Genomic DNA, 23605 nt, shown 5'->3' with positions numbered 1-23605 from the left:
TATTTCACATTTTAAACTGTTGACACATTTAGAATATAATGTTTAGTTTTCTAACATTTTAGTTTTATAAAGTAATATATATATATATATATATATATATATGTAAAAGTACTTATTCACTACACAAATTGTATAATTACGTGTGTACATATACTGTTGATCTCATTGTTTTTGTATCTCATAACTTTCGATTCCTTAACTTTCACTCTTCACATGCATTTCTTTTTGCTGCAGCATGTTCCTGCGTGCCCAGCCCCCCCCCCCCCCCCCCCCCCCCATTGGCGCTGCCTCGTGTCAATCTGCCGTGCCAGCCAATCACAGGACTGTGCGACATCAAAGAGGCGGGACACGACATTAGAATTTGTAATATTACCTGTTGTTCGTCTTCTTTCCTCCTCCTCCTCCTCATCTCCTGCTGAAGAGGACGAGCTGTGAAAAGCTTTCTACTGATACAGGTATTTATTACATCTGCACGTGATTATTTAAGTGTAAACCTGAATCTACAGCTAAAATACAGTATATTCCTCGTAGCTAAGAAGTTTTATATTTGTGCATTTTGTCTTTGTTAAATCAGTTTGTACACAGTCATCATGGGACTGGACGGATGTGGCACCGTGTGCGTTTATGTCATCGTCCTTTTCAACATCGCCCTTGCTGTAAGTCTCTTTCTTTTATTATTATTTACTGTGTTATTTATAAGAAACAAATTTTAAATCTGCTTTTTCTTTGTCAAATAAGAAAAAACAATGGCAAATCATGTCATTGGTTGTGTTTTTTGTTGTCGACGTGCTTTGTGGTTTGTCTTGTGTTCTTATTTGTTGTGGTTTAATTTTAGTTTTGTAATTTTTCGTTGGGTTTTGAGCTTCAGAGCCACCGCACCATCCACCTCTGGTGTCTAATAGAACTCAGAAATATTAGAGAAAACTAAAAAGAGATTTATCCATATTCCCTTTTTTGACCTTGTTTCTTCTTCTTCTTCTTCTTCTTCTTCTTCTTCATGCCAACGGTTGTGTCGTGTTTATGTGTATTTCGTCGCCTTTAATGACAAAAACAGTTGCTTATGTTTTGCAAGTTGTGTCACAAGTCTCACGCATTTCCTGCATCTCAACTTCCGCTCATCATCCAGAAATGAAACTTAAATATTCTAGACACTCACTCTGCCATCTTGTGCATCTGGAGCAGCAGGTCCCACTGATACATTTGACCAATCACAAGGCTCAGGCTCAGCTGTCAATCATGACGTCTAATGACGTTTTTAGAGCATAAAACAACACAATTGAAGTGTTTTCTTATTTGTTGTTGTGTCTTGGGATTTGTCTTGTGTTCTTATTTTAGAGAGATTTATCCATTATACCCTTTTTTGACCTTGTTTACATTACATTGCATTACATGTCATTTGGAGGACGCTTTTATCAGAATCAGAATTCTTTTTATTGCCAAGTACAGTGCCTTGCATAAGTATTCACCCCCCTTGGACTTTTTCCCATTATGTACTGTTACTAACTGGAATTCAAATAGACTTAAATAAACTTTTTCCCGTTTGATCAACAAAACATGCATAGTACTTTGGAGGTGCAAAATAAATTTTATTGTGACACAAACAATAATGAGAACAAAAAAGTTGACATCTGTTGGGTGCATAAGTATTCACCCCCCTGTGTCAATACTTGGTAGAACCCCCTTTCGCTGCAATTACAGCTGCAAGTCTTTTGGGGTATGTCTCTACCAGCTTTGCACATCTAGAGATGGAAAGGTTTGTCCATTCTTCTTGGCAAAAAAGATGAAGCTCAGTCAGATTGGATGGAGACCGTCTGTGAACCGCAATCTTCAAGTCTTGCCATAGATTCTCTATTGGATTGAGGTCTGGGCTTTGACTGGGCCATTTTAAGACATTAACATTCTTTAATCCAAACCATTCCTTTGTAGCTCTGGCTGTATGTTTAGGGTCATTGTCCTGCTGGAAGATGAACCTCCGCCCCAGTCTCAAGTCTTTTGCAGACTGCATCAGATTTTCTTCAAGGATTTCCCTGTATTTGGCTCCATCCATCTTTCCCTCTATTCTGACCAGTTTCCCTGTACCTGCTGAAGAGAAGCATCCCCACAGCATGATGCTACCACCACCATATTTCACTGTTGGGATGGTGTGCTCAGGGTGATGGGCAGTGTTGGGTTTTCGCCACACATAGCGTTTTGCATTGAGGCCAAAAAGTTCAATTTTGGTCTCATCTGACCAGAGCACCTTCTTCCACATGTTTGCTGTGTCTCCCACATGGCTTCTGGCAAACTCCAAACGGGATTTTTTATGGATCCCTTTCAACAATGGCTTTCTTCTTGCCACTCTTCCATAAAGGCCAGATTTGTGGAGTAGACGACTAATAGTTGTCCTGTGGACAGATTCTCCCACCTCAGCTGTGGATCTCTGCAACTCCTCCAGAGTAACCATGGGCCTCCTGGTTGCTTCTCTGATTAATTTTCTCCTTGTCCGACTCTTCAGTTTGGGTGGACGGCCTCCTCTTGGTAGGTTTGCGGTTGTGCCATATTCTTTCCATTTTCTTATGATGGATTTTATGGTGCTCAGAGAGATGTTCAAAGCTCTGGATATTGTTTTATAACCTAACCCTGCTTCATATTTCTCCACAACTTTATCCCTGACCTGTTTGGTGAGCTCCTTGGTCTTCATGATGCTGTTTGTTCAGTAATGATCTCCAACAAACTCTGAGTCCGTCACAGAACAGGTGTATTTATACTGAGATTAAATTGCAGACAGGTGGACCCTATTTACTAATTATGTGACTTGCAAATGTGACTTGTGAATGCAATTGGTCGCACCAGATCTTTGTTAGGGGTTTCACAGTAAAGGGGGTGAATACATATGCACTCAACACTTTTCAGATTTTTATTTGTAAATAATTGTGAAATCCATGTAATATTTCCCCCCACTTCCAAATGATGCACTATTTTGTGTTGGTCCATTACATAAACTCACGATGAAATAAATTTTAATCTGTGGTTATACCATGACAAAATGTAGAAAAGTCCAAAGGGGGTGAATACTTATGCAAGGCACTGTATATTTACACATACAGGAAATTGCCTTGGTGTGGTTGGTGCCTTTACCCAAAGCAACTTACAATTAGTGCATTCAACATCTAGACGGGCCATTGGGGGGTGCAGTATCTTGCCCATGGACACTTCGGCATGCAGATGGGGAAGATTATAAAAATACATTATGACAGGGTTTATTAGGAGAAGCTTTGTCTTCAGTTTTTGGGAGCTGTCACGTCGTCCATCTTTATTTACAGGTCTCGTGCAGTTTGTCCTATACAATGTAAAATAAAATGTATTTTCAGCTGCTGTGGAAAACACGACGCCAGATACAGAATATTATAGATGTCGATTGAATATTTGAAGAGGTGACCTTGGACTGTTGATGTACTACATGTTCACATTGTACTTCCTGTTTGGCAGGTGGCGGGCTCTGCCTTTTTGGCTCTCGGCCTGTTCCTCAGGTTCAACGTTAATACCAGGGTCGTCTTTGAAATAGCCAGCCTCAAGTCATGGGTGTTCGTTATGGGTGAGTTCGCACTTTGACTTTGTGACATTTTTAAGTCTTAGAGATGTTGAAATGTTCAGCCCCTGACCCCCAAAATGAATCCCTTCAAGTGAATGAAGCATACGAAGGATATTGTTTTAACCTCGTTAGCAAGTTAGATGACACTGTCGCTAGTCATCATCACCCCAGGGGTCATGTTTATACATATTTGTATTTGTTAGGTTTTATTTTAAATGAAACTATATTTAGTTATATTTAGACCCCTGTGGGGCCCTGAACCCTAGTTTGGGAACTGCTGCAGTAACAGTGTGTTTCTGTATTTCCTGCATCAGATGTGAAGATTATTATCGTGCTGGGTACGTTCATGTTGATCACGGCGCTGTTTGGATTCATCGGCAGCTCCTCTAAGAAAAAATGGGCTCTGGAGACGGTAAGATGTGTCTCACAATGGTTAGAGTGCCACTTCGAGTAAAGTGCAAAATAAATAAATCTTTTAAAGGTTGACTTGACGTGCAAGTGTTTGATTTACTGGTTAAAATAAAGCTTATATCACTGATCCAGGTGCAGTGTTGTGATAGTTCCATGTTCCTGTGTGTTTATCAGATTAAAAGGTTGTTTCATCAACATGTAATTAATCTTGATCTTCTCCCTCCCCTGTCAGTTCTCTGGTCTCCTGAGCTTTCTTCTTTTCTCTGCAATGGCCCTACTGGGTCTCACTTTTTGGAAAAGCGATGCGGTGAGTGAAGAGGGAGCGGGGAGACGACAAATTTAAAATCTGTAATTGCCTTCCTTGTGTGTAGTCATGTCATGTTTTTAATTTTCAACGTTTAGGTTGCAATGAACATAATGGAGTTCTACATCAGCATGTATGCTCTGTACGATGGAGTAGATCCAGTCATTGGCACCACCCTCAGGATCATCCACAACTTGGTGAGCACAAACTGACTTTTTACTTCCCTCTAACTTTATAAAAGGTTTACTATTAAGCTCTCGGCCTGATATGTTTGTTTTCCATGATTTAGAACAGTGGACAGCCACTGAAACAACTGCTACCAAATATTAAGCTATTGGTGGCTCGGTAATCTAAATTTGAGTTATGGAAACAGGTGTTGATCATAAATATATATATTGAAGATATAGTAAGAAATACCAAATGTCATTTTCGTTGTTAATTAATTTAATTTGAAGCGTCTTTGATTGTCGTTGACCTTCATCTCCTGCTCTGCAGCTTCACTGCTGTGGCGTGACGGGCATCGGGCTGATAGAGACGACCTGTCCCAAGCCAAGTGGATTTTTGGAGCACTTCGTCATGCCTGTAAGTTGGTGCCAAAATATTTGGCCATTTTAAAGTAGTATTACCTGGACCTGCTGTATTCTGAAGACCAGCGGTTCTCAAACTCTTTACACCATGTACCACCTCAGTAAAGATTAGGCTCTCCAAGTACCACTGTTATGACCAACATTAAAATACAGTAGCGTAGGCCGAACCTATTCAGCTACAGACAGATCACGCAAGAGGAAGGTTTATTCCTAATAAGAGAATGATTTCTTGTTGACTGTTGTCAGCCACAGCCAGGCTGTACAAAGGTGTAGAACTAGAACACACACACACACACACACACACACACACACACACTTTGTCATGAGATGGAAAAACAAAGCAATAATGATTGGAACGTAGACCTATTGTGGAAGAATGGAAATAGCAGGCCGGTAACGGTCTTCTCGGAGTCACCACGGTGGTTTTGAACCGTCCATTTTATAATATTTCTGAGATTCTTCCGTGTATCAGTACAGGGAGCTCGTGTACTACTGTTGGTACAAGTTCAATAGTTTGAGAACCACTGCTGGAGACTCTGGGTCATCTGCAGTAAAGCGAGTTCTCACAGTTTCTTCCGTCTCCCACAGAATTGTCCTGAGAAGATCGCAGGCTTCTTCGACAGAAAAGCTCCTCTGATAGGTGTCCTCTTTGCATTGGTATTTCTTCTGGTAAGTGCGTGCAAATAAAAAAATTCTAACTCATGTGCAGTCACTTTGCACAGTTAGAATGCTGCTAAAACCTTTATCTTGATGTTCTCCTTTACACTTGACATCCATTGCACTTCTGTCCGTCCTGGGAGAGGGATCCCTCACATGTGGCTCTCTCTGAGGTTTCTACGTTCTTTTTTTCCCTGTTAAAAGGGTTTTTAAGTAGTTTTTCCTTACTCTTGTTGAGGGTTAAGGGCAGAGGATGTCACACCATGTTAAAGCCCTATGAGACAAATTGTGATTTGTGAATATGGGCTATACAAATAAAATTTGATTGATTGATTGACTTTAGTTCATAATGAAGTGCAATAAAAGGCACATTTTGTTATAGATTTTGTTGAATTAATTTTTTTTTTTTAAATAGTTGGAACCACGATAACAAAAGAGTCTAAATCTGATTATCAACAGCAGTAATTCAGCTCCTTTGTGGCTGTTAAACTGAAGTCAAAATACACCAAATCATTTTTTAGGGTTTCTGTCTGTTTCAGGTCATTCATGTGACACTGATGTTTGTTCAAGTGCAGATTTTTTTAAATGTTGTCCTCAGCTCTTGATCATAAAGTCGATGACCATGTTCTAATCCCAATTATGTCTCACATAATTAATATTTCTCCCCTTGCCTTTCTTTTACATGTTCTCTCCTCCTCTTGTCTCTCAAACGGTTCCTATAGAGCGTACCTCTAGTGTGCAGCAGTATCATCTGCAAAAAGATCCGTGTGTCCGTTTCCACAACTCAGTACACTGTCATGACTAACAGCGCCCTGCCTACCCCTCAACCATTACAGCAGGGATTTGTCCCCACCTCCTACTCTTACCCCAACCCGGACATTTTCCCCCTTGTCCCTGTGGTTGAGGCCTAGTTTACTCAGTCTTGATTTTTGTTCTCTCCGCTTTGGCATGGAGAATTCAAATGCATGTTTTCCTCAGCCTGGTTATTAAAGGGTTTCATCAACTCCCTTTGAAGGAGGAATTTACCCTGTACGGACAAACACACCGTCACATTAAGGCTACATCCATACCATGACGTCGGAAAACATCTTTGACGTGAGCGTTTTGGGTTCGAATCAGTTTTAAATCGCCGCCCATATTAATATGCCTGAAAAACGCAAATCATGTGACCTCCCACGTACACTGATGTACATAAGAATTGCTCCAATAACAGCTCATCTCCTCTTCTAGAAAAGGATAATGTGATCGAGCCTGACGAATTAGCGGAGGCTATGTTGTCATGGAAAAGACCCAATCAGCAAGCGGTTGTGTCTATGACATCGTTTTCCAAATATCTCAGTTTCAGCTCTTCCAGCCTAAACCCCCGGCGTCTTCAAACTGAACTGGGGCCAGCGGCGTTTCTCAAAGCTTCTCAGTTAAAGCAGCTCTAAAACTCCGGAGTAGTGAAAATAATAGTAACTTTATTTGAAAAGCACTTATCCCAACAAGGTTACACAGTGCTTCTCAAATTCCAATGGCCAAAATGAATGGTATTTAATTCTGTTCAATTCTAAGCGCCAAATCGTAACCTAGGTCAAGACCTTGAAATTTATACAAAACCCCAGCAGTCTCGCCCCCCCCCCCCCTTTCTGTGTGTGCATGACAGATCAGTCCCTTGGTCTGCAGCGTTATCCTCCTGAGGAAGATCATCAGAGTCCATATTGGCGTAGTACCTTGAAAGGCCTCTAGATCACAGTGGGCGTGTGAGAAGTCACCAACACATCCACGCCACGTTTAATTCAGCTGGGAAGAGGACGGGAGACTTTTTCTATGTTACCACGTGACAGCAGCTCTGGTACTTTAGGTTTTGTGCTTTTTATCTTTCATATGAGAAATATCTGCTGTGTTAAAAATATATGTACCAATGTGAAGGGATCATTTTCTTTTAAACCCTTTGAAGCCGTTTCAGAAGCTATGAAAAGTAGTTTTGGTCAAAGTACTTTTTAAAGTCTTGCCCTGCATCATCGGGTACGTCAGTGTGAAATGTATATAGGTGTAATGTTCCATTAGTACTAGTGTTTGTTTTCCTTTGTCAAACCGACTCTTTAAACATTTCCAATGGCGTAAAGCATTAAGCCTTCCTTTGAATGGCGGTTTGATACCAAAGATAAACACCTTAGTATTAAAATAAATATATTTGTACTCTAAATCCCTAATTCTGCGGTAAATATTACATTATCCTGTTTTTATGTTTACAATGTTAGAAATGTGTTCCAAATGTCTTTACTTGTTGCAATAAAATGGCTAAAGTGGAGTGCAGTGTTGTAAACGTGTCTTTATTTCATTGCTCACATGCCACCGTTGGGACCTGTAAGGAAACAAACAAGTTAATTCAGTGACGAAGTCCTGATGACACACACAAAACAGATTAAAATCAACTTCTACCCACACGTTGTCATGTTTCCAAGCATCATTTACAAGTTATTAAAGCTCTCAGACTGGAAAATTGGGAAGGATAATAACAGTTGGATTGTTGGTGGTTGTGTGTGAGGATTTCACATAAAAAAAGGCAGAGACAGACCTCAAATCTCTAACCCTCAAGTCTTCACATTATAACAGATGTACGAGAACCTTGTTACCGTCACGCTGAGCTCCTGATCCTCTGGTACGTTTGTGCCATGTTAAACTTACTGTCGATGCAGCCAGATGTGCAGTCACCATCTGCAGCAGAGCAAACCTCTGTCGAGCAGCAGATGAAGATCTGAGGGAGCCAAAAAATAGAAACAGGATAAAACATTTAGATTGTTTTACAAGAACATGAAGTTGGAATCCTTGATCGCGCCACTTTTAAAATGTCTCAGGTTCCTTTAAGTCCATTTCATTTTCTCCAGTGACATTGAAAATCCTTATAAAACAGTTTTAATTCTGGATCCAGCTACGAGATGAATCATGACCATAAAACATCTGATTCAGAGCAAAAACAATGTGGAAAAAAAAAAAACTCAAAAGGTACAAGACTATACATATTTTTCTAAGAGTGAAGGAACTCAACATCCCATAAACCATTGCAAATGATCCTTTCCAGCGACTTCTTCCTGATTTTAACTTAGTTGTGGTGATTTTCCTCTTCATCATCATCTCTGAAAAACTGCAGCACGTTAGTCAGAGAAATCATCGTCACTCTGTGGTAAACGTAATGGTAACGCTGACCCGTCCGATCGTAGCCGACATGGTTTCCGCGCCATTACTCCTGAGGATTGTGGGTAGTAAAGTATTTCTCCTTGACATCACGAATAAAACAGTTTTTTCTCAAAAAGCAGTAGATATCCATCAGACTTGTGGCTTCCTCAGGAGAACCTAACATCGTCTCACAATCTCGCAGCTTGTGGTGAGTCTACATTGGATGGTTAAAATATTATGGCTGACAATAAAAACCTCTATTCAGAAAATGAAGGTGTTTACATCCGAGTTGGTCTGTTAGGTGGGACGTACCTCCGGATCGCCCAGGAGAGAATGTCCTCCTGCAGCCATGTACGAGGGGCTTTGTGGGGGCAGGAAGAGGAAGCCGGAGATCATGATCCTCCGGGTACGGTGCGGGTCAGGGGAAGGAAGCAGCTGTGACTCATCGCGGCCGGGGCAGCTAAACAACACACAGTGGTAGTGAGGGGAACGTTACATGAAGAACATGATATGCAGATATGTCCAGTTTCCTCCTGCAGCTACAGGAGAGAAACAGCCACGTAATCTTCGTGTAAGACAGAAATATATTAACGTTTCAGAATAAAATAGATATTCAAATCTTGAGCTTAATATAAAGCCAAGACAGGTTACAATACAAACATCTAAATTAGATTCTGTTAACTGCATTTATCTCCATTATCTCCATATAAAAACATACCCATCATAGATGTGCATCCAGCCGGTGTATGGAGCTGCAGTGTGAGCCATGCAGGACTGAACCAGCAGCACCAGGTTTTCCTCCGGAGGCTCCAGCAGACTCACCTCCAGATAAAGAGGTCTGCCTCGCACGAGACTGAGAGGCAGGTGAGCCTCGGGGTGGAAGCTGCTGAACAACTCGTCTGAAAAGAGGAAAAAGAAAGATATTGTACCTTTTCCCACTGTTGCTCAGACGTCTACATTAGAGGATTGAATGCCTCACGGATTGTTTAACTGTCGAGGCTAAAAATTACGTTTTGAAAAGAAGCTCTGTAAAACTTAGGAGGGATGTTACCACCAGGTTTGAGTAGATGCTCCTTCAATGTGGCCATGTGTGCCTCTGGATGAAGACACAGAACTGCTCACCTGTTGAGAGTCTCAGCTGCACTGTGACCGACTGAATGGGAGGTGGAGGAGGAGGAGGTTGATCCATCACATGCAGCCTCACCTCACCTGGAGAACCTGGGGAGGAGCTGCACTCCACCAACAACCTGCAGATCAACACCATAGATAGACCGTATATAAAAACACAGACAAGTGACTTTCAGAAGAATGTGGAGCATATAAACAAACTAAACAATGCAGTGGATGCATAGAGTTGTTTTATAGTGTTTATGGTGCATCTCAGTGTTGTAGCTGGACGTGTGTCCTTAAACCAGAATGACACTCCAGTAGAGGGCACACCTCAGTCCCATTAAATTCAATTTCACAAATTGAATGTCACAAACCTGACAGGAGAGTCCTCATTGTCCGAGGTGCGGTCGTCTGGAGGAGAATAGATTCCTTGGACCTCCAACAGATGAACCACGGTCTGACCAAACATCTAACGAGGAAATGATGAAAAGAGTTAACAGTTTAGGTTTCGTCTTTACACAAAGCAAAACTCCTCCACGTGGGTGAGACGAGGTGAGATGAGTCAAAGCTTCACGAACAGCATCAGGGTATAACAGGGCCTTTCTAGTCGTACACACAGAAGTGAGCCTCACAAGTTTGTTTACTCCGCAGCCGTCCAGGGGCACCGTGTAGACCTCGGGGTCAGAGGTCAACCTCCGCAGGACGCAGGACGCCTCACTGTCCTCAGAGGGATGAGCAGCGGGGGGCACTGTGGGCTCCGACACAGAGTCAGGCACCACAAACACAAAATGCTGCCCCATTGTACAATCTGTAGGCTCACACATAAAAACACAAAAACACACAAAAACATGTACACAAATGATCAGAGTTTAAAATCAACCCTCAAGATTATTAGTATTTACTTTCTTAAATCCTGTGGCCGGGGCGTAGGCTTCTTATTTTCTTAAATGTGAATTCATCTATCTCAGACAAGTGCTGACACGCTTTCTTTTCGGAGAGGCTCACCCTCCACAGGGTACGAGCAGCAGCCCAGCGAGTGACTGCAGTTGGAGGTAGACGCAGGGCCGAGGCCACAGGGCGAGGGCGTGTTGGCCTCGGGGTGATCTGAGTGCGTGGAGAAAACAAAGGGACGACAGTTACACTTGGTTCAGTTCAGCAGCGTGAGAGATGATGGATTAATCTGGCGATGAGTCAGAATATCTGTCGTAAGGGTGTCGGGTTACAGCGAGAGCCAGGACTGAACTTTCTGCCCCCCTGCGGTGATCTGAGGTCCCGACACCAACATGGCACATATCGGCTAATCCAGATCGACAGAAATATAAAAACGCAGCCGAGCAAGACTTTACCTGTCGTGTCAGAATCCAGCCTCTCCTCCGCTTCCTCTCCACCAGGAGGCCCCACAGCGTAGTACAGATGTTGCTGGGAGTACAAGCCGTGGAGGGGACTGTGCGGTGGCTGAGGGAAGCTGGGATTTCCTGCTTCAGCGTAAAGATCCGTCCTGCTGTGGTCGGAGTCGGAGGGGAGCAGAGATTCTGACTCTGAGGAGGGTATTTCAGAGTCCGTGCTGCCTGCAGGATGCGGTTCCTGCTCGTCTTTGGACTCTTCAGGCTGGAGGAGGTGGTGGTAATAGTAGAAGTAAGGATACAAGTGGCCATTTTGAGCAGGATAGGTGGATTCTGTGGGTGAAGAAGTGGTTTGATGCTGCGCTGGAGAGGAGGAGGCTTGGAGCAGAGGGTCTGCAGCGTCTTTGGAGGAAGTCGGAGACGCACGGTCGTGATCAGGTCCAGAATACATCTGATAGTAGTGATAGTAAGGGGCGTAGAGGTATGGGTGAGGAGGGGGAACCGGGTCTGGTTCTGGAGTGTTACTGGGTGGGAGAGCAGGAGTCGCAGGTGCAGAGTGTTGCTCTTCATCATTCAGCTCTTGTGTTACACCATCATCTTCAGACAGAAGTGGAATTCTGATCCAGTCTGGTCTGTACTTTTTAGTTTCGTAGGGACTCACGTTGTGTTCTTCGTGGACTGGACGCTCCGAGGACTCAGGAAGAGGCTGAACATCAGGCACATTTGTTTCCGTTGCCATGTCACGATGTGGAGGTGTCAACCTTTTAGCCTCACCCCTCGCCATATGTGGAAAGTAATAAAAGTAGTGGTGTGGATAAGGGTACGGATAAGATGCAGGGGTTTTGTGATCAACTTCAGGACCTGGAGGGATGTAAGGATGAGAGGCAACCTGAGGCGGAGGGGAGGGGTCTGACTTAGCCTCGGACTGCTGCGCTTTGGGGGGCCACACCAGGAACTCGTAGGTATTTGTTGGAGACAGTTCTTCAGGAACCTCAGGAGCTGCATCGGGGTCTTGAGGTGGGTCTGAAAGAGGGATTTTTGGGTGATGGTAGTAGTGGTAGTACGGGTTGAAGGCGTGGTTGGGAGGCTGGAGAGAGGGAGCTTCGGCTTGAGAAGCTGCAGCTGAGAAGGGAGAGTGTGTCTCAGAGAGATCCAAGACAGGAGGTCCCTGTTTTTGCTGTAGATCTGGATGCACCAAACTTAAATCCTCCATTTCATGTGTAGATGATAGAGGAACATGCACGGCGTGTTGATTATTGGAATCCCAGTCAGGAATCTGGTGGGAGTAGTATTCTGGATACTGGGAATCAACAGTAGGGAGTGGCTGTGGACCAAAGTTGGGGTCAGGGGTGGAGAACAAGGGAGTAAGAGGGTTGTGTACGTCAGGAGCATCAGGTTCACGATACTCTTGCTGATATGTGGGGTGGGGGTAGTAAAGCGGGGCCAGGTAAAAAGGGGCGGCCCATGGAAAAGGCTCTGATGGAGGTTCTGTCCTGATCCTGCTGAAATGAGGACCGTCGACGAGACGGGTTCCTGGCAGCTCCTCGAGGGACGAGACGGGACAGGACAGCAGGAGTCGGTTTTCTCCTATTTGAAGATAAAGGGTGTATTTTCCATCCTGAAAATCAAAAAAGATTAGTAAGAGATGGTCTTTACATTCACAAGGTCTCAATTCAAATAAAGACCAGATTTTGGAGTTTGGATCTTCTCCACAATCATCAAGTATCTTTTGAAGTATCTTCCTTCCAGTAGAGTTCAAAACATGTGTTCAATTCTGTATATCGTATCTCAGGCAAAGTGAGACATGATAATAATAATATGATCAGTCTCTTCTGAAGTTCACCTCACCTTCACCGTCATGCCACATGTCATATATGGAGCAGCGATTAGGATCTCTGCGTCACGTCTTTCCACGGTGAAGCCGCACTGCTCAGCCAACGACACCAGGGGGGTCCACTCTCCTCTCACTGAGGGGAAAAGGGAAAAAGGCTTCAGCTGTAGAGTCAGGTTCAAAAGTGACGAATGAAGTTGTCGGTGTTTTTACCATTTATACTCAGCTGCTCTGCAGGAGTCGGTCCTTGCAGGTTGACGGTCATCCCATAGGGGGAGCAGCACACGGAGTACTGACCCTGGGCGTGAGGCTGAATCTGAGGGACGGGACACAACATCTTGACCGGAGCCCCCCTCCACAGCAGAGGCAGCACGTAGCTGTCGTCCTGAACACACGTTTTAACAGCATTCAAAAAAATAACTTCACCGCTGAAAACTTTTCACCTCGATTAGAGAAGACAAATCTGAGATTAAGAAACAAGCTCCTGATTAAATTTGTTTTTCTCGATTGCTCAGGCACGTTTAATGGAAGAGGATCCACTTCATCGTCACAGCTCAGCAGAAGTCTTCTCTCACTGATGTGTTCACACTCTTTCATTGGGTTCAGGCATTTTTACAGCCTAATCTATTTAACTGAGCTAAATAAAAAGGAAAACATCTGTTCACAGCTGCTGGAATTGACTTGTACTTTACTCCATGGAAAAAACTGTCACATCAGCGAGAACTACAAGAAACACAGCTGGAAGAAAAGTGGATTAAATGGACGTTTTTCACTGTGCACGTGGTTTTATGATCCCAGACCTCCTGTGTGACGTGGCAGGCGTCGTACTGGGCCATCAGACTGAGGTCTCTCCATGTGGTCTGAACAGAGTAACCACACTGGGGTTTCAGCTGGGACAGAGGCACCGACGACTGGTTCACTGGGACACAAACAAAACACCAAGAACAAACTTTAATACATCTCGTGATAGGACATAATCAATGGCCATGTCCCTGGAGCAGCGGCAGCATCACCTCGATCCAGCAGCAGATTTCCAGCTCGTCTCCTCCTGACAACGAGGATCATGGCGTCAGCTCCGCACTCCACCACCGGCTGGAGCTTCTGCCAGCTCTCCTCTGAGCTGCTGAGCCATTGACCTCTGACCTTCTCCTGGTGTCCCTCAGCTTGGACTGGTTAACACACAGACAGCACCAGAGAGTGAGAGTCAATACAGACAAGCTACATCGTGTTTTTAGTGGATGGTGCGGGAGTCGTCGGGTCTCAATGACTGGAACCTTGTTTTCTCGTGTTGAGGTTGGAATTTTAATGTAAAATGGGATTAATTTGGGAACAACCGTCTCTTCTTGACATGTTTAAAAATCTGATTTCATAGAACAATGTCAGTGCTTTTAATATGTGCTTTTTATTTTCCATCATTTTTTTCTGATAATGATTTCTGTATATGTATTATGTCTTTATTTCTCAACCTGCTCACTCGTGGGTCTCAGAAGAGATATGACACCTTGATGTGACGTTTCCAGTTAAAGGATAAATAACAAAATTAAAACTAGATCATCAAATCATATAAAAACCTACAGTGACTTTGCCTATATAATAGAACAACAATATATAAATCAATAAAAACCACAACAACTACATACAAAATAAAACAAATAGAAAAACAAACAGTTAACTGAGCTTTGTGCACAAAAAATAAATTATAAAAAAAGGTTATTTGAAGAAATGTCTCGTCTTCTTCTCTTCAGGCTCCAGATGAGAGCTCGATGATGTTGTTACCTGCAGCTTCCTCGTGTTTCCTGAACCAAACCCCTGCAGCTGCAGCCTGAGGATCAACAACCCTGACACGCGTTTACCTGCAGCAGCAGCAGAATCTGCCTGGTAGCCCGCGTTGGGGATGTTTGCTTCCAGCCGACCGACAATGTAAAACCTCCCCGGAGCTGTGTGTTGTATTTGTGCAGTGGCACAGTCTTCATCGGGGGGCGGAGGTGAAGAATAGACCCGCTGGCCCTCGCTTTGATTCGGGTTGTGTCTGAACCGTGTGTCCGGTGAAGTCGTCCTGGCTGCGGGTCTCCGGTCCGAGCTGTGGAGGAGGTGGAGGAGCTGCTGGTGGAGGTGCTGCGGGCCCCGGGGGGTTGCAGCGCGGCCCCTGGCCCCACGAGGGCCCGCGGGGGGACGTGTTCCTGCAGAATGAGCAGATTCACACCAGCTCACTGAAGGAAAAGTTATGATTGTGATGCTGAGGAGGAAACTCAACCAGTTTCCTGTTTGTTTCACATGCATTTTAAATGTTTGTCTCACGTGCACCTGAACACTGAATCAACGTGCAGTCTTTGTACACTTCCGGCTAAAGCACCTGTGCACGGACACACTTCCGGCTAATGCACCGAGGTGACACGTGGTCAGAAGGTGCAGGATTATTCAAATGAACAGTTTTTAAAAAAACCACAGGTTTTAAAAGTTTTCTTCTGTTACTGTTGTTTAAGCTTTTGAATATAATATAATAACTTTATTTTGTTGTTTTTCTGCATCATACGTAGAATATGACACACACGCGCACACACACACACACACACACATACATATACAGTATATAGATATATACGTACACACATATGATAAGTGGTCTTCTTAAACCTAATTATATGTAAGTCGGAAGTGATGAGTTATATAATGTTCCACATAAGAATGCAGAAATATAACATTGTGTTTCTAATGCAATGGGTCTTTATTTTTGTTTATTTTATTTTGTATTAATATATCATTTAGTCAGTTGTATTGTCGTTTTAGCCACAGCAACACTCCAGCTACTGTCCACTAGAGGGCGTCACTGCATTGCACAAAGTCAGCAAGAGAGTGGACAGTTTTTTCAGAATGAATACTGATGACTATCTATCTATCTATCTATCTATCTATCTATCTATCTATATAAATATAAAGTCATGTATATTACTTAAATACATGAAACCCCTAATTAGCAGCGTTCTTCCCATCCGGCCTAAACATGACTGACAACATTCAATACAGATTATAATAATAGATTAGTATAATTATAGACTATGTTTAATCTTTTAATGAGCTTTTAGTGACATTATCTACGAACCTCTGCACTTAACCAGCCAATAAACAAGATCCCTGCTGGTTTGCTGCCAGCCTCCATCAGCTGACAACCAGTGAATCTGCCAGGCGGCTCTGCCAGGCTGTGACCGGTCATCACACCGTGGTCATGATGTTATCAACCGAGGCCAGACGGGTCATTTTCTCACAGTGGCTGACTTACCAGGCCTGTTGTTCCACCTCCGGGCTAGAAGAGTGTGGAGGAATCAGATCAACCACACATCTGCACAGTGTGAATGAACAACTGCACTTTATGAAGAGAATTGTGTGTGAGTGTGTGTGTGTGTGTGTGTGTGTGTGTGTGTGTGTGTGTGTGTGTGTGTGTGTGTGTGTGTGTGTGTGTGTGTGTGTGTGTGTGTGAGAGTGTGTGAGGGGGTGATCAGTTGATGATGGGCGCGGCAGTGGGATGACTCATATTTGGAGTTGCCTAGCTACAGCCTGGAGTTGTTTTCTTTAGACCCCGAGCGTGAGTACAGTGTGTATGTCTGGATTTCATTGAGAGAGAGCAAGGCATTGTGGGGGCGGCGTGTATGCAGGGGTGGCTCCGAGCAGGAAACAGGAGGAGCAGCAATGTTTCCAAAGAGGAGAAGAAATCACGTGAGGAGAAACTTGAGTCAAATGTAGTAATGTCAGCGAGGAAGGGAAAACAAAAGAGAGAGAGAGAGAGAGAGGGAGAGAGAGAGGTCTACAAAAAGAGTGCTCAGGGTGAGGAAGTGAATCACGAATAAAAAAACCCTGGCCAGTAACCATGGAGACGGGCTGGCTCCACTAAATACAAGGAGTTAATTTTTTATTGCATGTAAACGGTAGCTAGGGCTCCACAACCGACTCGCACAACACTCGCCCTGCTGGAGGCCACAGCTTCAGAGGTGCTGTGGCTCACGTCCACTGTGCAACAACCTGGATCCACCGGGTCTGGTTCCTTACTCCTGGAGCTGGAGCCAGCAGGACACGTGCTAGTGTTTAGAGGGAGATTCTCTTTGTCTACATGTCAGGCGTATGCTTTCAAGTCCTGATTTGATTTTGATTGGCCCTTTGCTATAAGTTTACCCCTGTATACCAATCTCCGCCATGATTGTTAGTCCTTTGTGTTTCTTGTCTTTTTTTTCGTCTTCATTTTACTCAAAAAACAGTGGATGTAAAAATGAAAACATGTTATTCTTTCATCGTAAGCTGGTGTATAAAGAGCAGTTTGTGTTTTAAATTATATTCCATGTGTGGCACTTTTCGTAAATCAAATTCAGCTTAATAAATTAATGTACATCAAATTGTACAGACTATATGAAAAGAATTAAAAGTATTTGAACAAATTAATTAAACAAAACACAAAAAATCAACACTAGGTAGAATAATCGGAATAAAATTAAAATACCATTTGTTATTAGGGTTGCAAAATTCCGGGAATATTCAAAGTTGGAAACTTTCCATGGGAATTAACGGGAATTAATGGGAATAAACTGGAAACTTTGGGGTAATTTATACTAACTGTATTTACCTTGTCATATACAGACATAAATATAAACATTTAGTTTTGTCATAAGCAGACATGCATGCAAACATTTCTAATACAAATTTTAAAAAATGACATTTTTGACTTAATCCATTTGTGAGTAGAACTCTACCGTCTCTATGTGGATCTCAGGATAGAACCCGGTCAGTGAAAACTTATCAAATATGAAAATCTGACCTCAGAAGTTTCCTCTATGTGACAATATGTTGGGGATGAGTATTGGTGGTTTCTGAATATATTTTTACTTTAGAGGAAATGGATGTAAAGTGCAAAGGGGAAGTAGTTTTACACATAAACGTCAGTTAATGGGAAGTAGTTCACCGGCGTTAAATGTCTCCTGTGGCTCAGCGGAGAAGAAAGCGATGCTGATGACGTCATCAACCATGATCTTGGTTGTTTTAACCAAGATCATGCTGCAAGATCTAGAATTGCTAACGTTAGCCACTTGCCAGCAAGACAATTTTGTTCCATACATCTTTAAAATAGAGTTTTGAATGACGTTTTTATTGCTCAGCCTTTAATTTGCGGTAATTACTTTTATTTAAGTAGCCCAACTCGCGCTTTTTTGATGGACCCCAACAGCCGCGAGTAATCTAGGTGATGGTGTACTTTTGTGTGGACATACATACATCCTACTCTCACTGCTGTAAAAAGTTAGCCTACTGTATACAAATAAACTTGGTATTAAAATGAACATGGCTTCAGTGTAACAAGTAATCAATATGCTAGGTAATGACAAAGACGTTCAAAAACAACAGAAAGTCATAGGTTTACGTTTCTGGCAGACAATGTTCCCACCTAGCTGCATCCACCATTTGAAACACACAAAAACTGTGAGTCCTAAGTTGAACCTATTGTGGTCGTCATGGCAACATCATTGCTGCTTAAAAAACATATAGAATGTGCATATGAATATTCAAAAAGACGCATCTCCTCAGTTTCTTCGGCCGTTTTCAGACATGAACTCCGGAGAATGTTGCACAATCGGGTCCAGACTTTCTCCAGAGTTTTACCTTTCACAGATGAACAAAGCAGCAGGACATTCTCACAACGCAAACATCTCAGTGTTCAGGTGAAGGCCTGCTTCCTTGTGGTGAATCACATGGACTCATTAAGTCATTCCCTGGAGTTTTTACTTTGGGGTTGGCAGGAGAAATTGTAGAGATTGTCGGGAGCCTCTCACTCGGCCCCTCTGGACAACGTCAGGAGACTATCCGGAGTTCAGCGCATGTCTGAAAGCAGCATTATTTGATTAAATGAGGCTGAGGTTTACTGTGCGGCAGGAGGACACAACATGGACACACACTAATGCAGTGGTCATTCCTAGAAAAAGAAACTGATGATCGTCTATTTCGGGAGAAACTGAGGACATGTTTTTGTCTCATGCGCCCATGGCGATGTGTCACTCCCTCAGAAGTTGATGAGCATGCAGAATCTATGTAAATGTGTGTTTGTTCGTCTCCAGAAACCCGAGGCCATGGTATCTTTTGAACATTTTGAGATGAGGATGGGAACATGTATCTATCTGTCTATCTGTGAATGTGGCCTCACGTGTGTTTGTGTCTTATTATCAAAACCAGCCCAGTGACACCCGGAGCAGGAAGGTGGGCGATGGTCAACTTTTCCAACAGTCGGGAGTGACTCGCGAGTTTCAGCACAAAACCGTGGACATTGTCTGCATTCAAAGAGAACTCACATCCAAAGTCTTTGATAGTACAGTTCACATTGAGGCTGTGTCCGTTATACAGGGGGTTAAGAAATCATAGGGCAGGGAGCCACGTTGTGTAAGATGGAGATGGAATGAGCAGAGCGAGACAGGCATCCACCGCCGGGGCAGCTTTACTATTGTGTAAAGCTGCATTGACTTGGTTGCGGTGAGACTCACTCCTCTGGCATGTCGGCACCGCTCTGCTGGATTTGTTTCACACAGTCATGTTGAAATACTCCCTCACCGAGGCTCCTCGTAAACACCCTAATTAAGAGATTTTGACATGACGCAACCAAAAATAGCAATTTGTCCTGCTATAAAAGCCTCGTTCGTCTATTTGCACCACTTTTATGCGAGTGGCGTTCAGCCGATGTTCTTCTTCGGGGGAATTTAACGTGTCAGATAAATTAATGTCTGATATTTCCGACTTAAACATCCAGGAATCGGTGCAACACCCAGAACGTGCAACAAGTCATGTAGGATAGAGGTTTCGGAAAAAGTTTCCACTATGTAAGAGGTGTAACGTTCACTCCTGTGTATTTCAGTGGTGTTTGTACAGTGAACTACACACTGGAACTAATAGAACCACCTGGAACCAGCCAAACCCCAGAAGGTATTTCATAGGAATCATCAATAATATTTGTACACACAACATTTGGCATCTCAGATAATATCACAACTGTTCTGAGTGAATCCTTCATAACTCTGGTTTTTCCAGTACTGATCTGCTGCGGCCGCCACTCAACAAAGAGCTGTTTGTTGAGCAAGCCTCCCGATTGGTCTCCTCCGGTAGTTATGCTGACATGTGATTAGTCCACTTGTGTTTGGATCTTAAAAAAAACGTGTTGTGGGTAACCCCCCCCCCACCCCCACTCCCCCTCCTGCTACACACAGTGGTAGACAGCTGCGTGGTTTTTTTACTCTGAAAGACGATGAATGACTGGTGCATGAGTCATGGTGTTTCCTCTCCTGAAAATAAACCAGGAACCGAAAAAATAGGCAAAATTCTTGCATAACTCAAGTGGCGAAATTTGTTTTGCCCCACAGGCACGCACGATGGTTCCACTCAAAAATTCTCAGTGCATTCTGCAAAGCTATGCTGTGGAAGGAGTGCCATGTACAGCTGAATGGTACAGTACAAACTGTGGCTTACCTCACCTGCAAGGTGGGGTCACCACGCCCAGAATAGAATCAGGTCCGACCACATTCTCCGTTCTGGCCTCACTCTTGTGTTTTATTGCACAGATGCATCAACGCTCGTTTTGTTTTTTTTAGATCTCAAGTCAAACCGCGCAGATCCTGATACAAACGCGTTCCACCATGTTTTCCCGCTCACCCCGGTGGGTTTGTCCATCAGCTCGGGCGGAGCTGTGTGTGACGGTGAAAGATTTATGGCTCCATGTGACAGATGCAGTATAGATTTTGAGGAGATTAGGGAAGTTTACTCCAAAACCTGAATTGCAGAACTTCAATAGACTCATTCTTTCCCATGGGGATTTGGGTGGGACGCTGAGGACGTTGAAGGTGTGACTGTGGAGCACGAATGTACAAACAGTGTGTCGTCCTTCCCCGGTGGTGAGATGGATCGTGTGTTTACAGATTCTTCCGTGGAGTTTTGATCTGATTGTCATGGAAAAGAGTGATGAGAAGTTTTTACCATGACGGACGCGTCATTCAAATAAACACTGGCTATGTTTAGCATTCCTGCTTTTTCTCAGTCCCTCTGCCGACACATGAAAAGGTTTATTTTCCATGACAACCGCATTAAAACACACAGAATTGTTTCATCAAAGAGGAAGAAGGGGCCTTTGGTTCATTCCTAAGACAGATGTCAGACAATAGTTTGTGTTTGTGTATTTGTGTGTAGCCTCGTGACCCCCGGCAGAATGTAGCCACACGAGGAGCCGCGCTTTAAACACGAGCAGGTAGATGATCTGTGAAGATTTAAGTTATTATCCTGCCGGCTCATACCTGAGGCCGAGGCAGGTCCACGTGACACTGACCAGGTTCTCTCCTGAGCCTTTGACTCAGACTCCTGTCGGCATATTTTTACCCTCACCAGGAGCAAAACAAGTGACCTCAGTGTCCCAGTCAACACCCAGAGTATTTTAGTCTCTATCCACCTCTGTGTATCTGACTTTTCTCCCTGGTTTCTATTAGCGAGCTCGCCGCCAGCGGTGCGACGCTCATGTGCTCGTAGTTATTGTCATTATTCTGCTTCCTCTTCATCCAGACTCTTCCTCACAGACTTCCTCATACTCATTCCTCGGGACTTCATTCCATCTTGTTGTGGATCTCTTTTAAACGCGTCCCCTCTTTAACCACATCACACTTTTTAAATGTGACAAGAAACGTAGACTTTAGTTCAGCTTTTTATTTTTCTGTAGTTTAATTCTCTTTCAAACATGAATACTTTCAATTTCACCGACACTTCAACTGCTTTCCCCGATATTTCATGACGCTAGAAGTCTTATTCTGTAACTGTCTGTTCAGACCGTCACTTATTGAGACACTTAGTGAGTAATATTTATGTCGGCTCTACAGACTTACGTTTTACCAAAAGTCCAAACAATTTGTTTTGAAGAACTGTCACAGATATTTGAGTTGTATCACTGCTGAGTTTGGTTTGAGGGAGAAATGCTGACTTTACGCGCGGCTCTATACCAGAGGTGAGGATTTGTTTGACCGAGTTGTTTTTTGGCTGCAACAAGCTGAGAGTAGCATCATCAATACCATCTGACATCAGACGCGTCGTCTCTCAGACAGGTTGGTGTGGGCGTGGCCCTTCAAAGATGTTATAAAAATGGAAATGACCTTTGACAGGAACAAGTTTCCCTCACTCCTGCTTTAACTGACATTTAATCACTGACACTTACACTTCACACTTCACACTGGTTTCCACTTAAACTGAAATGTCAGTGACGTCTCCCCCGACACATCAACTGACATTTGCATTAAACTTTTACTCCTCATCTCGGCAAACTCTGTCAGTGAATAAATGATAATTGACACTTCAACTGCTTTAATCTGCCGCTCTTCAAGTAGCACAACCGCTTTCCACACGTACACATCAAACAACTTCTTCTTCTTTTAATTCTTATCCTTTAACCGCGATTTCAGCTGGTTTCCACAGGCTTCATGTACTTCACATTTCCTGCTTCCTCTTCATGTATTTATACACGCATGTTCCAGCTGCAACTTTTCACCTGTGAGCTTTTGACTTTTTATAATTTGGGCTTTTCTGAATTTTCCAATCATCGTAGGTATTTATTTGACCAGGGTTTGTCTGTGCTTACAATAAATATAAATATACAAATTATATACATACTACACAGTCCAAATTATATTTCCTCAAGTGCCGTATAAATATATCTATAACTCTATTTATTGAAACAGTAAATTGTATAACATGCTTTCAATTCATCCTCAGGATCGTTCAATAGATTCATCCCTTTTAATTAAATACATTTTCTTTCTGTTTTTTTTTTACAAACATACTTTGATGCTGTTCTGTGAGTTTGTTTTTAACTGTTTGTGTCCACGTCGTCTTCTGAACGTCTGCATCATTAAAAAAAAAAGTCTCTATTCGGGGGCTGCGTCCTTCGTGGGTCGGGGGGGGGGAAACTGCGAAGGCCGAACCCAACCGGGACAGTTCAGCTCTACAGAGGTTTTCTGTGATCGGTGTCACCAGCTCGTCCCGCCCCTCACTGCTGTTGCTTAGTAACAGAGCTGAGGTTGGACATGACGAGATAGTTTTAATGCCCGTTGGGTTGTTTTTTTTAAACGCGTGTGCCGTTAGCTGTGTGGTTCCGCTGAAGTGTGTGATTCGTGATTGCCGTTGCCATCACATGAACGGACCCTGGGATAAAAAGGGACACGTTCATCTTAAGGATCCTCACGCTGTGACACAATCGGTCTTCAAATGCAGCAACTGGATTGAGACACAGTCGATTCTTTGTCTTGGTATTAAAAGATTTTAAGGGCATTAAAAAGTCACATCAGTCTCGTATCGTTACTGGAACATCTCAGATGATTCGACGTGATTAGAAATGAGGCTCTGACGTTGGCACTGAGCAAACAAGCAAATGCTATTATGTGTTATTATGTCATTATGAGATGAGATATTGGCAGATTAAAAACCTTCTTTCTCAATCTAAACGGAATCCACTGAGAGCGGATTAGACTTTGAGGAGCACATCGATCACCAGCAGCAATCAAACAATGATGGTGAGTAATAATAACGACAAATGAACTCACAGCCCATGTGAGAAATGTCTCCAACGCCCCCCCCTTACCTCTC

At 43.3% G+C, this 23605-nt stretch overlaps 2 protein-coding genes across 2 annotated transcripts; one reads left to right on the top strand and one right to left on the bottom strand.

Moving 5' to 3' along the window:
• Positions 1-297: 297 nt before the first annotated feature.
• LOC117766274 (CD9 antigen-like) lies at positions 298-7123 on the top strand. The gene is made up of 9 exons (XM_034593168.1): positions 298-455; positions 575-656; positions 3469-3574; positions 3886-3983; positions 4215-4289; positions 4385-4483; positions 4782-4868; positions 5462-5542; positions 6253-7123. Exons 2-9 carry the CDS (start codon positions 591-593, stop codon positions 6439-6441), a joined length of 801 nt encoding a protein of 266 aa, XP_034449059.1. The 5' UTR covers positions 298-455; positions 575-590; the 3' UTR covers positions 6442-7123.
• Positions 7124-7592: 469 nt separating this feature from the next.
• Positions 7593-15322, bottom strand: LOC117766218. Its single transcript, XM_034593057.1, has 14 exons — positions 14827-15322; positions 13987-14142; positions 13774-13892; positions 13187-13358; positions 12991-13109; positions 11146-12760; positions 10805-10903; positions 10432-10607; positions 10174-10268; positions 9812-9936; positions 9408-9588; positions 9002-9149; positions 8201-8270; positions 7593-7877 (listed from the first exon to the last, which is right to left on the bottom strand). Exons 1-14 carry the CDS (start codon positions 15251-15253, stop codon positions 7858-7860), a joined length of 3522 nt encoding a protein of 1173 aa, XP_034448948.1. The 5' UTR covers positions 15254-15322; the 3' UTR covers positions 7593-7857.
• Positions 15323-23605: the final 8283 nt, after the last annotated feature.

This window comes from Hippoglossus hippoglossus, chromosome 8 (assembly GCF_009819705.1).
Source record: "Hippoglossus hippoglossus isolate fHipHip1 chromosome 8, fHipHip1.pri, whole genome shotgun sequence".
NCBI lineage: Eukaryota > Metazoa > Chordata > Actinopteri > Pleuronectiformes > Pleuronectidae > Hippoglossus > Hippoglossus hippoglossus.
This window is presented reverse-complemented; position numbering and strand designations above follow the sequence as displayed.

What these genes read in the sequence shown, in the direction of transcription:
- LOC117766274 (XM_034593168.1), top strand. Translation starts at nt 591, where the DNA reads ATGGGACTGGACGGATGTGGCACCGTGTGCGTTTATGTCATCGTCCTT. An exon ending in TTTTCAACATCGCCCTTGCT is followed by an intron (nt 657 to 3,468) that starts GTAAGTCTCTTT and finishes CCTGTTTGGCAG; the next exon opens with GTGGCGGGCTCTGCCTTTTT. An exon ending in TCAGGATCATCCACAACTTG is followed by an intron (nt 4,484 to 4,781) that starts GTGAGCACAAAC and finishes CCTGCTCTGCAG; the next exon opens with CTTCACTGCTGTGGCGTGAC.
- LOC117766218 (XM_034593057.1), bottom strand. Translation starts at nt 15,253, where the DNA reads ATGCATGTGAAACAAACAGGAAACTGGTTGAGTTTCCTCCTCAGCATC. An exon ending in AATGAGGACTCTCCTGTCAG is followed by an intron (nt 9,937 to 10,173) that starts GTTTGTGACATT and finishes GTTGATCTGCAG; the next exon opens with GTTGTTGGTGGAGTGCAGCT. An exon ending in CTCTCCTGGGCGATCCGGAG is followed by an intron (nt 8,271 to 9,001) that starts GTACGTCCCACC and finishes TGGCTCCCTCAG; the next exon opens with ATCTTCATCTGCTGCTCGAC.